At 37.5% G+C, this 15825-nt stretch overlaps 2 protein-coding genes and 3 pseudogenes across 4 annotated transcripts; 4 read left to right on the top strand and 1 right to left on the bottom strand.

Annotated features, from left to right (window-relative positions):
- The first annotated feature begins 243 nt into the window (after positions 1 to 243).
- Positions 244 to 2786, top strand: LOC111279238 (MYG1 protein C694.04c-like; annotated as a pseudogene). The gene is made up of 6 exons (XR_016328926.1): positions 244 to 309; positions 526 to 618; positions 1351 to 1446; positions 1607 to 1744; positions 2056 to 2127; positions 2338 to 2786. The product of XR_016328926.1 is annotated as an MYG1 protein C694.04c-like (transcript).
- A 296-nt stretch (positions 2787 to 3082) lies between these two features.
- Positions 3083 to 8314, top strand: LOC111279255 (uncharacterized; annotated as a pseudogene). The gene is made up of 8 exons (XR_016329101.1): positions 3083 to 4657; positions 5097 to 5241; positions 5320 to 5488; positions 5830 to 6100; positions 6360 to 6625; positions 6760 to 6974; positions 7175 to 7283; positions 7457 to 8314. The product of XR_016329101.1 is annotated as an uncharacterized LOC111279255 (transcript).
- On the top strand, positions 3309 to 3626 carry LOC111279246 (uncharacterized). Its single transcript, XM_089745728.1, has one exon. It carries the CDS (start codon positions 3309 to 3311, stop codon positions 3624 to 3626), a length of 318 nt encoding a protein of 105 aa, XP_089601854.1.
- An 887-nt stretch (positions 8315 to 9201) lies between the features above and the next one.
- Positions 9202 to 10379, top strand: LOC111287390 (early nodulin-like protein 8; annotated as a pseudogene).
- Positions 10380 to 10923: 544 nt separating this feature from the next.
- Positions 10924 to 14911, bottom strand: LOC111287385 (oligopeptide transporter 7-like). Its single transcript, XM_022877912.2, has 7 exons — positions 14712 to 14911; positions 14067 to 14611; positions 13843 to 13940; positions 12510 to 13079; positions 12158 to 12413; positions 11842 to 12024; positions 10924 to 11755 (listed from the first exon to the last, which is right to left on the bottom strand). The coding sequence occupies exons 1-7, from the start codon at positions 14746 to 14748 to the stop codon at positions 11144 to 11146; spliced, it is 2301 nt and encodes a 766-aa protein (XP_022733647.2). The 5' UTR covers positions 14749 to 14911; the 3' UTR covers positions 10924 to 11143.
- Positions 14912 to 15825: the final 914 nt, after the last annotated feature.

The following is a 15825-nucleotide window of genomic DNA, read 5'->3' as shown; positions in this document are numbered from 1 at the left end:
ACATCCAACATCATTAGGGTTTCTTCTCCGGCTTACTCCACTGGCTCCCCCAACCAAGCGCCTTCTAAACGCGTTGGCACTCACAACGGCTGCTTCCACTGCGATGAGGCGCTTGGCTGCTTCATGATTAGTCTCACTGACAAGTTTTCCAACTCCGAGATTGTCCGTACCCGAGACCACAAGCCCCAATGTCATTTTATTTTTTAGTTTGATTGCCCAAAAATTGTAGCAAAGTAAAAAGAAATGGAAATTATAAAATGGGTTTTTATTTTGGGTCTAAAATATGTGCTTCTTTTGCCGTTCTACAAAGTTAGTTTGCTCGTTTATTTGTTTGCAAGTTTTATACTAGTTTCGCCTACAAATTCCATAACTTGAAATGTAGAGTCAAATGGGGAAGAGTTAGACTTTCATCGCAGTGTAGAATTCGGTGCTTTATTATGTGATTCTTGTAGTTTTTTTTGTTCTCGTTTGGTTTTATATGCTTCCTCTTTGAAGGTTCTTTGTAACATTGTTCTGAGTTTGCAGGTATTGGAGGCGCTTGATGCTGTTTTTGATGTGGGAGGCGTGTATGATCCTAGTCATAACCGGTATCATCATAACCAGAAAGGATTTGAGGAGGTTTTTGGACATGGATTTAATACAAAGCTTAGCAGTGCAGAACTTATTTATTAGGTATTCATTTGTTCCATGAGGCAATTAAAGATTCCTTCTCGTAGTTTTCTTTGGTTTCTATGTATGGTGATTGTCATACAATTTGGTAGAGTATAATCTGAGCAGTGATGTTTTTTGGTAGTTTATGCTGTTTCTTTATTATCAGTCTAATTTTCCCTGTATTTAACATTTTGGCGAGGGGATAATAGCCAAAGAGTTTCAACTTGGTAAAGACCACCCGGATGAGCATAGATTATTTCTGGCTATTTAAAAAAACTTTGTGGAGATACTTACATCTTTGATTCTTAAGTTCTAATGAGGTTTAATTCCATGAGTTCTGGTTTGGAAGTAAATTAGGATCATATGGTTAAACAAACATCTAGAGCTACAACCTTCTGAAACAGATTCGAAAGAGTTTTACAGATTATAAATTCTGTACTTTCTATGTTTTGTTAGCAATGAAAATTTCTAGCTTTGTTTTGTTCAGGCTGGTATGGATAGGATTTACTTCATAGGCTTCCTGCTTTTTCCTTCGTTTTTGTTTTCCTATGCTTCAGTTATGTGGTTATGGATTTAGATGTTTGCTTGGGATATTATTTTTTGCTTTTACTAGGCAATTGAGGCGATTGACAATTTAATCAACCAGTTTGATACAGACATGCCTCCAAGATATGCGAATGATATGCACTTGTCCTTTAGGGTTGGAAGATTAAATTTAGACTGGAGTACTGGGTGGATCCTGATCAATCACCTGCGAAGGAGAATGAGGTTTTCCAACAAGCAATGGCTCTAGCTGTTAGTAGTTCTTAGGTGTAAGGTTCTGTCAAAATTAAAAAATATGCTTAAATTTTACAATTTTTAGCATGGTCTTCGTTTCTAGAGTCCTGGATATGGATTTTTTTGTGCAGAAGGGATAAAAGTATGTGTTATATTCTTCATATTTTAATAATTCACGACCACCTTCAATTTTCAGAGTGTCCGGTTTCATGCAAAATCATGGTTACCAGCAAGTTCAATTGTGACGGAATGCATTGCAGAGAGATATGATATAGACCTTAGTGGTGATATTATGGTTGTGAAAAGGTTTTGCCCAGTAAGTAGATGTTTCTAATTTTTCTTTCTTCTTGTAATTTTCTTCTTCCACTATTGCTGCACAAGCGGTAAAGGTACGTCCTTTTTTGTCTGTTTGCATCATGTGGGCTATCTAGGGTTAGAGAATTGCTTGTATATAAATATCGTCATTTTGGTCCTTCAATTGGTCTGAAATTTTCTCAAATATGCTGTGCAATTTCCAGTAGGATGTGAGATGAATCTATATCTGACAATTGACTGTGGTTTGTTCTTGACTTACCATTATACATCGTTTATTTACAAATGAGTCTGATTTCATTTTGCATCCAACAGTAGAAGCTTCGTTTATTTGAGCTTGAGGAGGGGATGAAGGTTGAGCCTCCTATTAAGTATGTTCTTTATGAGGTATGTATCTAGACCTATCTTCCCTTCAAATATGCTCTAGAATGTCTAGGCCTAGATTGAATACTTCTGTCAGACAAAGGGTTATGCGTTCTTCTCCTGTATCTTATGTTGTTCACTGCCGTTTCGAGATCATCTAAGTTGCAGTCATTATTGCTCTTTTCCAGAGTTTGAGATAGATTTTCATTGTACTTATGACAATGTATTGTGCAGGATGAGAGGGGCAAACGATGGCAAGTTCAGGCGGCAGCAGTATCTCCTGGTAGATTTGAGAGCCGGTCTGAGGGATGATAAACTCTCAAAGGAGGCAGGAATTCCTGGTTGTGTCTTTGCCCACATAAGCGGGTTTTTTGGTGGAAATCAAACTTATGAGGGTGCTCTAGCGATGGCAAGAACTGCTCTAAAGATATAATCTCGACAACTTGGTTTTAATTCTTTATCTTTCACTGGAGATGGTATCGATTACATCATTCTAAAACAGGATCTGGTTTAGTTATCAAGTTTTTTGTGGCTTTATTCAGTGCTCTTTGATTCATGGTATCACATCATTTATAGCTAATTTTATAGAAACAAGTTAAAATTTAGGGCGTAAAATGTAAAGACTTTTCTTTTCTTGTTTTTCTAACAGTGAGAATGTTTTGAGCTTGAGGACCTTGACAAAATGGTTTATGCTGCATTGAATTGAATGCAACAAGAACGAAGATACGAGAGGTACTATATGTATTTTTCACATCCTTTTAACAACCATTCAAACACCTCCCCCCCCCTAAAAAAAAAAAAATAATCCTTTAACAACGGCTGATTACTTCTCTTTCTTTACGGAAGTAAACGGTGCAGTTTCTTCGACTGAAAAATGGATGGTCACAACAATGATTTAACAAAACAATTTTGCCGCATTCATTTTAAGATCGGGCACCTCTAAGAATAGCTAGGTGGGAGTTACTGTGGCTTGATTATGCGGTTTTGGGATAACAACGCGTCAAATCGTCCCAAATGTCCTATTTTTAATAGGGTATGTTGGGTTGGACTTGGATAGTTGAGTGTCAGAGCTGGAAATTTTGCGAGTACCATTTTCAAGAAAAAGGGCGGAATGCTAGGTTTTTGTTGGGGTCTACAGAATCCCATTGGCAGTTAAAAGCCTCCCTCATCAGTTCACCCCCTAAACAAAAACCAAGTAAGCAACGATGGGTCTGTTCGATTTAAGCGCTACCTTAGCTTACTTGTGGGACCAAGGTTACAAGAAGGTTAGGGAGACGTTGGGGACGACGGAGAAAGGAGTGCTTAAGTCGGACCCCAGAAACGGTGGAGCCTTCTTGGGTAGTTTCGCAATGCCGCATGATCCGCCGGAAGAGATCGGGAGGCGTGGGTATGGGATGGTTTCTGACGCCGTTGATGTTGGGTTGTTCAGAAATGCGGCTTTGGAGGATGTTAGGAAATTTAAGATTAGTCTGACCGTAGGTTCGGATGATGATGGGGAAGAGGATAAAGATGGTGATGAGTAGTATTGGAGTGAATAAAATAGATGCAAATTTACGTTGCTTTCCATTTGTTGTCTCTTTGATTGCAAAATTTTGTAAACGTGGTTGAGCTACATCGTCCCCATACTGAATGAAATCAAGTTTGAGTTTAATTTCCCATGAGACCATGTTTGAGTTCAAGTCGGTTCAAGCTCGATTCCCTCTATTTTAAAGTCCGATATCAAGCTTGATTTCAATTGTTTGAGGCTTTGAACCAACTCTTTCATTGATCAACCTTGCTTAAGTTTCAATTGCTTGAGGCTTAAGTATGTCAGACTTCGATACCGAATCTTAAATTATTGTTCCGTCAGGGATAGACGTTTGGTTTTTTAAATTAAATTAAAATATGCGTAAAAGAAAAAACAGTCCAACTAAGATATTTGGTTTTTTAATTTCAAAACAGAACAGAACAGATATAGAAATCGACTTTTTAGAGTTATTTGGTTGATTTGATTTATAAATCCGTTATGAATTTCTAAATCATATCTATCACAAAATTCATGGTGTCAATTTGGCTCGAGCAATTTAAATTTTAAATTTTCACCTTTTTTTTTAAAGTCTAAAAGAAGGGCAAATTCCCCGGGAAAATCACGAAACAAGGGGATCTGCCTCTGCCTTAAGATTTAGGAATGCAAACAGGGGATACACACATCCACCAAACTCCTCATAGAACATGTCAATTCCTCGGTTGATGCCAACTCGCTTTTAAAGCAGCTTTTTTTTTCTTGTAGCTTATACAGTTATACGTTACTTTCGCTTATTTCTGTCTCCATCGTTGCTCTCTGTTTTTCCTCTGTTTTTTTCTTAAGATCCTCCTTTGCAAGGAAAACGAAAAAGAAAAAAAAAGAAAAAGGGAACAGAGACAATGGAAGCATTTTACTTGATGGTATTCGGGGCCCTGGCATCCCTGGTTGCAGCATTGGAGCTAAGCAAAACAAGCAAAGATCGTATTAACACCTCCTCCACTTTCGATTCTTTCAAAAACAACTACCTCGTTGTATACTCTCTCATGATGGGTATGTCCTTATACCATTACATAAAATTTTTGCATATTTGGTCGTTTTCTTTATAATAAAGTTGATTTTCTTGTCTGGGTTTGATCTCGAATTTTCTTATCTTTCTTCTGTTTTGGCTAACAAAATATGCTGAGGAGAGGTTGATCCAATTTTACCAGTACTCTTTACTTTCTTTAAACACAATTGAATCTGACATTAATCACTGACGCTTTGTTTCTGGTTTCTTCTGTTTCAGTTTTCTTTATTTTTTTTAATATCTTACTGTTTATTTTAGCCAAATTCAGGTAATAATTAAGGTTTTGCATTCCTTTAAATGTCATTGAGTAATGAGTCTCCATTTGATTTGACAATTATCTATTTGGTTATTTTGCTTATCTAATTTTCTTCTTATGCTAAAGCTGGTTATGTTGATCATGAAAAAAAAAAAAAACAAACACAGCTGGGGATTGGTTGCAGGGGCCATATGTTAACTACCTCTACAGTCAATACGGATTTGGGAACGGGGAGATTGGCCACCTCTTTATAGCTGGTTTTGGATCTTCCATGTTGTTTGGGACAATTGTTGGATCTCTAGCCGACAAAAAGTAAGATCTTACGTTGTTTCACACTCCTCATAATTTTCTATCCTTATTGATTCCTGAATTATTGCATGCTGAATTTAGGGGTCGAAAGAGGGCATGTGTTACTTACTGCATAACATACATACTCAGCTGCATTACCAAACATTCTCCTCAGTACAAGGTTTTAATGCTGGGACGAGTGTTGGGAGGCATTGCAACTTCTCTTCTCTTTTCAGCCTTCGAATCTTGGCTTGTTGCAGAACACAACAAGGTGTGCAATTGCTATGCTGTTAAACCTGCTGTTTTCTAAGCTTATAGTTGTTACTGTTATTTTAGGTTTCTCTGATTTACTACTGAAACATAATCTAAAGTCTTGACTTCAAAAGATAACAGCTTTTGAGTTTCCTGATTAATTCTTGAATAATAGATAAAGTGCAATTTATTCTTTCTCTATCTGAGTGTCATAATTTACAAATTCCTCAAAGTTGTTGGCTAGTCTTATCAGAAAACTATTGGATGTTTACTTACGCAATGGATTTTTACTTTGATACCAGTGTTTGTTTTTGTTAATGCCTTAATTCTACATCTTATTACCAATTTTGGATTTGGCAGCGAGGTTTTGATCAACAATGGCTTTCTATAACATTCTCAAAGGCAATATTTCTTGGAAATGGCTTGATGGCAATTTTATCTGGGTTGTTTGGTAATGTACTGGTGGATAATTTGCAATTAGGTCCTGTTGCTCCATTTGATACTGCATCTTGCTTTCTAGCAATAGGCATGATAATTATATGGTCCTCATGGACTGAAAATTATGGTGACCCTTCGGAAAGCAAGGACTTACTTACTCAATTCAGGGGTGCTGCTGCAGCCATTGCTGCTGGTGAATCCAAATTCTTTTTTTATTTTTTACTTCCTAGCTAGACAGTTCTTTTGCATTGAGGAAAAATCAAAACTGCCTGTCAATTAAGAATTTGTGCATCGGATAAATGCTATGAATGCTTGTTTTCTTGCTTTGGGTAAAAAAACATTAAAATAAAAAGAGATATTTATCCAGGTTTTCGTTGGGTATTTTTTGCTCATCTTTTCTATCTCTATAATGTGATGGGAAGTCTACTAATCCAAGAACTATGTGCCATCAGATGAGAAAATTACTTTACTGGGTGCCATACAATCCCTGTTTGAAGGTTCAATGTACACCTTTGTGTTCCTCTGGACCCCAGCTTTGAGCCCAAATGACGAGGATATCCCACACGGTTTTATTTTTGCGACTTTCATGTTATCTTCAATGCTGGGAAGCTCCATTGCCTCACGGCTGCTGGCTCACCCAAGCCCAAAAGTTGAAAGCTATATGCAGATTGTATTCATGATCGCTTCAGCATCCCTCCTGCTTCCTGTTATCACAAATGTACGTTGTGCATATTTCATTTCTTGTTTCCATTTCCTTTCTCTTCTTTTTCCCCTTCAATGTTTTCTTCCTCCTCTTAAAAAGCTTCATGGAAAAGTTGCTAGTCACCATAAATTAACCGTAAGTCTCTACAGTTCTTGGTAGCACCGTCAGTTGTGAAAGGTGGAAGCATCTCACTTTCAGGGAATATCCAACTCATTGGTTTCTGCACATTTGAAGCCTGCGTTGGGATTTCTGGCCGTCAATTATGAAGATGAGGTCTCAATACATTCCAGAGGAGGCTAGAAGCACTATCATGAACTTCTTTCGCATTCCTCTCAACATCTTTGTGTGCATTGCATTATACAATGTAAGTCTATCATTCTACATTTTTTTTTTTTGTTTCTTTACTTGCATTCTCATTTTTGGGTTAACGCAGCCAGTAAAAGCTCTTTTGGAACATGGTTGAATAAATCTTTCTCATGGTTTAACTAGTCAAAAGTGAAGCACTAACTTCTTGTCATTAATTGGTTCTTTTGTTTTTAATTTTGCTAAATTGTTCTTTGAAAGGTAAAAGCACTTCCCATGACCGTCATGTTTGGCATGTGCTCGATTTTCCTTTTTGTGGCCTCTATCTTGCAGAGGCGTCTCATGGTAATTGCAGAGATCCACAAGTCAAGTAAGTTCTATATTTGCCTTGTGATTCTTCTATATGTTTCACCTTTGAGATTCGTTGTCTGAAAAGCAGTTTTTCTTTTATAATAAATCTTACTTATTATAAGCTTCAAATACTTTTCTTGGTGTATATATGTTACTATATGATATACTCTCTTAATATGATTTTACTTGCAGGATCACAAGACTGGACGGCAATGAAAGAGATGGATTCCGAGGCTGATCCATTAAATGGTTAATTGATGTCATAGGGAATAAACTTCTAAACATGAAACTGTTTCAGTGCTCGCAGCCCGACTAATTTTCTTGTTATAACTGTTGGAGCTGCGATTTGTTTAAGCTGTTTGCCATCTGGTAAACAAGGAGTGTGAGCCTAGTCCTATTTGCTTAGAAGGTATGAAGTTCGAGGCTGCATGCGAGGGCTTTAAGTACTGTTTTTTGTTAAAAGAATGACAGAAATATAGTTTTTAGGTCATGTTTTCTTCTTAGCTACAATCACTATTTCAAAAGAACATGTTAATTGTTAACTTATAAAATATATAGTGGTATAGGTCAAAGTTCCTGGATATTGGTCTCATTTTGTTATCATAAGCATGCTAAAACAGCCGTCATAACAGTGAGGACTTGTCTCCTCTCACATGGTTAGTCGTCTAGAATTTATTTATTTGAAGTAAATAAATGTTTAAAATCTATCCGACCAATAGAGACAAATCACTTCAATCTTCAATTCCTTCTCTTTCTTCATATCTACCTTTCTTTGGTTTTATTATTTTTTTTTTTGGCCAATATTAGGTTTGGTTGCAGGAAATTTCTTACCAGTTCCATAAATTACATTATATGCAAGTTGGATCAGCCGTTTCTTGCCTATTCTGGATAATTTGTATATATATTTTTATCATCATGTAATTTGGTTTTTGTTTTATGTAAGCACTCAAGGAAACGCAATGAGATTGGGCAAGTGCCCTGTGAGTTATCACTCAAATTCAAATCCCTGACTCTACCTTAGCTCCAAATGGGATTTATTAGCTAGTTTTCGAAATCAAACGACAATTGACGGGAAATTCAGAGCAGAAGTGGATTTACTGGATAGATGATAAATTAATATAGACTGCATTTTCTATTCAACTGTCGTAGAACCAGCTTTGTCATAGTGTTATAGAATATATTGATACCATATGAACTATGATGGCAGTGCCCTTCAGTTTTCTGTACATTGTAAACGCCCCCATTCTGTCTTTCCAATCTCCGGCCACTGTTTTCCAGAAGCATTGATTCAAACAAGTTACTAAAAGTCATACGTTGGCCGAAAAGTGCCATGTTCGAACCTCGAACCCGCTCTACTTTACATCATTAATCACAAGAAGATTTGCCAGGCACATTATAATGAAGTGAAACAATTTATCTAATTTCATTTTGATAAGCCATCCCCACTTCCCATGTTACACCATCTTCCGAGTTCCAACCTTAAATTCCCCTTTTGAGCACAGCTGGGAGTGACTATCCAACTTGTCCATCTGACAGTAATACATTATTACCCATATGATTGATTTCCTTCCCAATTCTGCCCTCCAAAAGGCTATATTTCCTTGTCTATCGCCCCCCCCCCCCCCCCCCCCAAAAAAAAAAAAAGTTAACTACGACATTAATCATCGTTGAATAGAATTCATTTTCAAGACTCACTTATCCAACTTGTCCATGTGACATGCAGCTAAAGATGATATCCAATAAGATCTCTACTTCATCAAAGTTTTATATCAACCATCCATTTTCTGATATCTGGACAGTTTTATTCTATGGGTGTTTAATTATGGACCATTTCAAAAAAATTATTGAATTTTGAATCCCTCGGGAAGGAGGGCAGTCGGGTAAATTAATCTGCAACTAGTTCTTTTGGCTCCAGCAATTTCTGTTTAGACGCTGAGGCCAATAAGATTTCACTTCTCCTTTGTCCTATGAGTCAGTGTCCTCACTCACTCCTAAATTTGAGAGAGAAAAGTTAAGAGAGTGAGAGAACAGGTAAAGATGGCCAATCTTAGAGGTCCTAGATATCATTTCTTCAGTGCTTTTCGGTTTCTTTTGTTAATGCAAACCAAAGTCCTAAGCTATCAATACAAGGTTGAAGATTTAGATGCTTGGAGTATTCCCACATCAGCAAACCCGCAGGTATATGCCACATGGTCCAAGTAACACTTCTTCAAGATGGGAGACTCTCTGTAAGTTTCTGTCCCCTTTATCTCTTTCTTTCCATTGTGGATTCCTCTTCGGATTTCATTCTTGCTGCTTATTTTCTCTTTGCAGTGTTCTTATATCCACCAAGTCAAGATTCAGTTATCCAAGTCACGGAACAATCCTACAACTCTTGCAACCTCAAAGATCCAATCCTGTACATGAATAATGGCAACTCTCTCTTTAAAATCACTATACCCGGGGAGTTTGTCTTCACCAGTGGGGAACCTGGTCACTGTGAAAAGAAACAGAAGCTATACATTTCTGTGCTTTCAGGGAATGGCTCTGCATATGCTCCCTCTTATGGTCCGAGTGCTTTGTCTGGCACTGCATCTTCACCCTCTTACCCCACTGTCTTAGGCACAATCCCTCAACCGCCATCTTCTTCTCCATCGCTAGGATTTCACTCTTAATTACAGCCGTTATTGCATCAGCCAGATGGGCAATAATCAATGCCATGATGTGAAGGGCATGGTTACTCTTAATAGTGTCAAATTTTCAAACCCAACCAGAAAATATTTTTGTATCTTTTTCATTTTGGCATTTATTTATTTTCTCTAAATATCTGGTATATTGGTTCATAAAAAAATTTTCTCAGATTTGTAATTCTTTTGAGTGATCAAACTTCAAAGAGAATGAATAGTGTGACGGGAAGAGTTGCAGAGTCTTGTAAGATAGCTTTCTGTGTTTTAGTATTTGTTTTACTTTTACGTGTATTCATGCGTTTAGATTCGCAGACAGGACAGAATCTATGAGCTTGTAAAGAAGAGATTGGAGTTGGGCTTCTTTTGCCCTTTTCTAGAAAAAAAGAAAGGAGGAAAAATCACTTTAGCGATTAAAATACTTCAAGTCTTCAAAGTTCAACCTTCAAGCCTCCCAGTTCCATTAATTTATGTTTTAATTGCCAGTTAATTTGGTTATGATTCTTGCCAATACTACACAGACATAGCTTGTCTCTTTGATTCAGTGGGTCATGGTCACAGTTTTTAAACTTTTAGCATCAGCTTAGATATAGATTGAAATGTACAAGGAAAAAGAAGAGATCAGAGATGGCTGGTTCTAACAAGTTGAAAAACAGTAAAAAGGGGCATAATTTGATGCTTTGATAGAAAATCATTACAAATGAACTTGTGGCTAAATTTGCCGGAGGGATAAGATTCCCTCACAGGCGCCTGAATAAATTATAAGCAACTGCCCCTGGCATTGCTCTAAGTCTTATTATTTATTTATTTTATTGAAGAAAAAAAAATTCAAATTTTGTTTTTTTCAACAAAAGATCATATGCCGATCATTAAAAATGTTTGGGTGCAATTAAATCTTAATATTGGTAATTAAGTGCTATATCAATTTTCACTTTGCAAAATCAATATGTGAAAAACATTGCTGCTTTGATCCCCTAGAACAATAATTATTCATTATTAAATTATATTACTTTTATTTAAATTCCAATTTAGAGTCTTCTTTTTTCAAAGTAATCGAGTATTTCCTTAGACAATCTCAATATGATTGTATCTTGCTATTATTTTTAATTTATACTAGTTAATACTCATTATTAGCGTACTCATTTTTTTTTAGTTACACATCTTCAAGATTTACAAAGAATCTTCAAGATTTACAAAGAGATAAACTCTCGGACTCCTAGGTGAAAACTGGGCAGCCTTCAACCTCAATACCTTTGGCTGTTGGACAGCTAGCCAGTGGGCATCCATCAAGATCATTTCCCCACCAGTCTAGACTAATATTTTCTAATCCCAAGCACAAATATAACAGCACACCCATAAAAGCAAGGCCAGCATCCAATGACCCGGAAAGAACATAATTGTATCGTTGCCACAAATCAGGTCGATACCTATACACAACGAAGCCAGAGAAGAAGCCAACAATGATCCAGGTAGTATAGTTGACTGCAGTAGCTGGTGGCATCATTCCTGTGGCACCTATCAAGACTGGCATGTTAATGAGCTTGATCCATTCTTGATGAGGGAAGGCCTTGGAGGCCAACCAGACAAGAACTGGAGCAATTGCTCCACCAAGGAAGAACCAATTGACAGCCTCATAAGTTCCCAAGTCTCCGAAAATTCTTCGAGGCCCTATTAAACCCCAGATAACAGATGCATCGTAAAACACAGTATCACTTGGACAAGTCCAGACGCTATCGGAGGCTGTTGTGTCACAAATATCAGAGATGGTCTCCATCAGCCACCAGGCAGTTCCCAGGTACACAAAGCAAGCAATGATGGTGCCCACGATCTAATACAAGAGGAAGGAACTGTTAATTTTGTGCGAAAAAAACATTCTGCAGAAGGAAAAGTACCTTTTTTGTGATATAAACAGACCTGTGCCATGAACATTGTTCTTGGCGGAATTTTCATATAGTGACCAAGCTTGAAGTCTTGCAGGAAGGTAACAGCCTGTGTCATGCTTATGTACCCATACACCTTGAAGCACATATTAGCTACTGGATATCCTGGATATATATACCCAATTATATATTCAGTGATGATGTTCAAGCCTGGTGTCTGCAACACAAATTGATCAGTGATGTAAAGTTGTGAATGAATTATTTGAAGAAAATTAAAGTTAGGAGTATATATATACAGTCGATAAACAACTTAATATGTTGTGATTGCAGCAGCATATGACAGAAGATACCTGGTTTGTGATGGCTGTAATGATGCCAATAGGAAGTGTGAATACAATGGCAATGCCACATGCTAGTAGAACTCCCCACCATGGAAGCTGAAGTTGGTCATTGTAATACTCGCAGGCAAATATGGTGGCAGCAATGTTTGCCAAAAGGATGCACACAAACCACCATTCAGGGACTTGCTTATACTTCCTCATGAGTCTGGTATGTATGTCCATTTTTTTCTCCTGGAAACTAGCTTTGCTTTGCTCCCATATTTCTCTGCAGTTTACAGCTAAAGTGAGCTTCAACATGCCACTTAAGACAATTTCAAGCGTAATTGATAATTGGAGGCAAATCTACAGGATACGAAATCACCTTCCATGAAATAGCGCAACATGAACAACTGTAGCAGTCAGTGCAGCGAAACCAACACCATAAGTCATTGCAAAAAATGTGCTAAGGTATAGAGGTCCTTCTTTTTCATAAGCCGCAATGTCAAGGTGAAAATTCGAATCGATGATAGATGTGATATTGTATTCATGACCCGTCGACGTGAAGAGTTCGTCGGAGAATATGGGGAAGGTTTTGGCTTTGTAGACATTAAGCCAGTAGCAGATGGGAGTCAAAACATACATGACTAGGATAAATCCTGCAGCAACATTTGCTGTGGCAAACCATGGGCTTGCAAGCGGGCTACCAAGATAAGAGGAGATGGTGGACCAGTCGAGCCCAACAGCACCTATTCCTAGCCCATAGAGGCCTGAACCGAGTTGTTGGGCTAGCACAGATTTAGGAAATATCCAGCAAATCCAAGAGAGGGACGTTAACATTTCAAAGAGGTAGCCTGGGAAGACATAGTAAGCAAAACTGCAAACCAAGGCAATTAGGAAGAATTGGATTCTCGTCACCCCACCCTTGGCCCTCTCTTCCTTCTCGTGCAGTGCCCTGCCAAGATAAATGTACAGTGTGATGTTTTAACAACAGAAAAGCCTGACGATGGTCTTAGCTTAAACCTCTATTTGGTGGGCAAAAATCTTTTGAGGACTTATTTTTCTTTGGGCCCGAAGGCTGAATGAGGGGTCCATGAATTTTCTAAGCTATTTTCATTTTCTATTTGCTAGTTGCTCTAGTTTTAAGCCTTGTTTTCATTAGGCAACTTGGATCTCACGTGAGAAAAATATTGAATCTTAAACAAAGGCAGAAAAAAAAAAATTGGAGTTGACTGTTCTTCAAAAGATTTCCCATCAGTTAGGTCCAGCTGAGTTTTCCCGGTGGAACACTCAAGCTGAGAATGGCCATCAGGGTAAGAAAATCAGATCCTAATTAAAGCCAATGCAGTAACGCCAAAACAGAAAACTCTGACCAAATTAAATAGCCAAAATTCACGCCTTGCTCTATCCAAAGTGCTGCCTGTCCTCAGGCAACATGTCGCATTGCCAGTGCCCCTAGTCATTACATGCATGTTGCAATATGGCCTATCAAGTCTAATAAGGAAGGAATAAACTAATCATTCCATTTTTTTTTTTTTACGCGAAGCCAACAAGGGAACTCATAGAACGAAGGAATATGGTATGTCAAGAAAAGATATCAGCCAGTCCCAGCGTGGCCACTGGCCACCCAAATTCACCGGAATCCAGGAATATCTGGACCGACAATTAAAATCGCATACAAGAAGAACATTATCATCATACAAAATCAACCGGATTACCTGAAGAGAGAAACTTGAACAAGATTTGCAGGCCACCACATAGCTGCTGGTTCCACTAGGTACCTCCTGAATATACCAGCCCATCCGAATCCCAACACCTACCATTCAAAAGCCACCAGACTATATATTCAAACCTAACCCAAAACTTACCAAACAAAACAAAAGACCTTAACATTGAAAAGATTAGGGAAAAATTGAAAAGAATTAACAAAACAAGAACTGACCTGAGTCGTTATGATAACAATCAATGAGACAAAGAAAGTAATATGCTGCTTATAAAACACCTTAACAACAGTCACAACATGAATGGCATAGACGCTGCCAGCTCCAGAGTTGGCAAAGATTGTAATAAGAACATGTTCTTTGACATTGAAGGGCCCAGGATTCAAGGTGAATTCCCAGCGAGTTCCTTTGAAGAAAACACGGTCTGTGATTTTGGCAGCCATCAATCGGCCAAGAGGAACCACTGCAATCTGGGCAGAGATGGCCGTGATTGTCAACGGTTCTGTGCGGTACCAAAAGAACTGGTTAAGAAATGATAGGATGACACATGAAATAGTGCCTAAGACCCACATTCGAAATGTGAGGACTGGTAGAGAAGGGTCATCTGTGGTTGGTACAGTTAAGGCCACTTGTCTAACGGGTGAGTTCTCCTCTTCTTCTTGCACTTCTTTGATCTCTGATTGAAATTTTGATGGCATGACCTTTGATGATGATGAGGAGGCGGAGTATGTATTGCTAACATCTTCATCCTTCTCATCTTTAGGTACTACACAAAAACAGAAACACAAAAAGAAAATGTCTCAGAACAAGAACAAAAACATCAAGTTTTGCTGGGTTTTACAGGTTGAAAAAAAAGAGGAACTTACTGAGAGGAGCTCTTATCTCATCTTTCGATTCTTCCATGGCTTGGTTCTTTTCCTTGGCGACTTGAGCAAAACCACAAAACAAATGGATTCTTATTTGCTAGAGCATGTTAGAGCAGAAAATGAGGCCAGTTTGACAAATTTTAGAGGCTAGAAGAAATCTTGAAGTCTGCTGACCTTGCTACAATTGCCAATACTGGATTAGATGTAAAAACTGTTGGATTGAAATTTTTGGCTGATTTAACTATATACTAACGCACAAATGGTTAGGTGATCATCAGCCTTTGGAGCTGCCGGTCCACCGGAGAGCTAATATAGAAAGCTTGATTTATTTAGTGAATTGATAAAACGTGTAATGAGAATTTTAGAGGTTTCAAAATTAACAGTTCTGTTAAATTAATGGTTATCATGATATGATATAACTTCCTTTTCAACTGAACCAGCAGAGAACAAAATAATTGAGAGGTTGAAGGCTGAAATTCCAGAATTTTAGTCCAAAATTGGACTTTCACCAAACAAGGAAGGTACAGAACTTCTCCAACCTAACTTAACAGGTAACCGATCAGCTATATCTGTATGTCTTATGAGTGTCTGGTTCCGAGATTTATTCAGATTCAAGAATCTTGGCTTGTCGTTGCAAGTCATCTACCACATGTTCTTTATTTGCGGCTCAAGACTAATTGGCTAGCTTAGGCAAACAGCCAACGCCTAAAATAACGTTTGCTTATTTTTATACCATGAATTCGATGTGTAAATTCCAGTATTCAAGTTTTTTAATTCACGTTAAATATGTAAAAAATATAAAATTTATTTTATCATAATTCGGGTCTAAACATATTTTTTATTTTTATTAAATTCATATAAAATTTTTTATTAAAATTTTAAAACATATTATTTTCATTTTTTGCACATTATATTATTATTTCATATTTAAAATTAAGTGATGACATGATCCAGCAAATCTGCTAAAATGACATGAAAGATACTCTTAATTTAGCAGAAGTATTTTTGGTCAGTTAGGTGATTACCCCTTTTTTTCATTGAACATCTTTAATGCGCATTTGTCTAAATCTTGCAATAAAAAGATCTTTGTTAATCGAGCCTTCGGCATGCATTA

Source organism: Durio zibethinus, chromosome 17 (assembly GCF_047325235.1).
Source record: "Durio zibethinus cultivar Kanyao isolate XHJ-2024 chromosome 17, ASM4732523v1, whole genome shotgun sequence".
NCBI lineage: Eukaryota > Viridiplantae > Streptophyta > Magnoliopsida > Malvales > Malvaceae > Durio > Durio zibethinus.
Note: the sequence above shows the minus strand (reverse complement) of the source record. Positions and strands in the feature narration are given on the sequence as shown.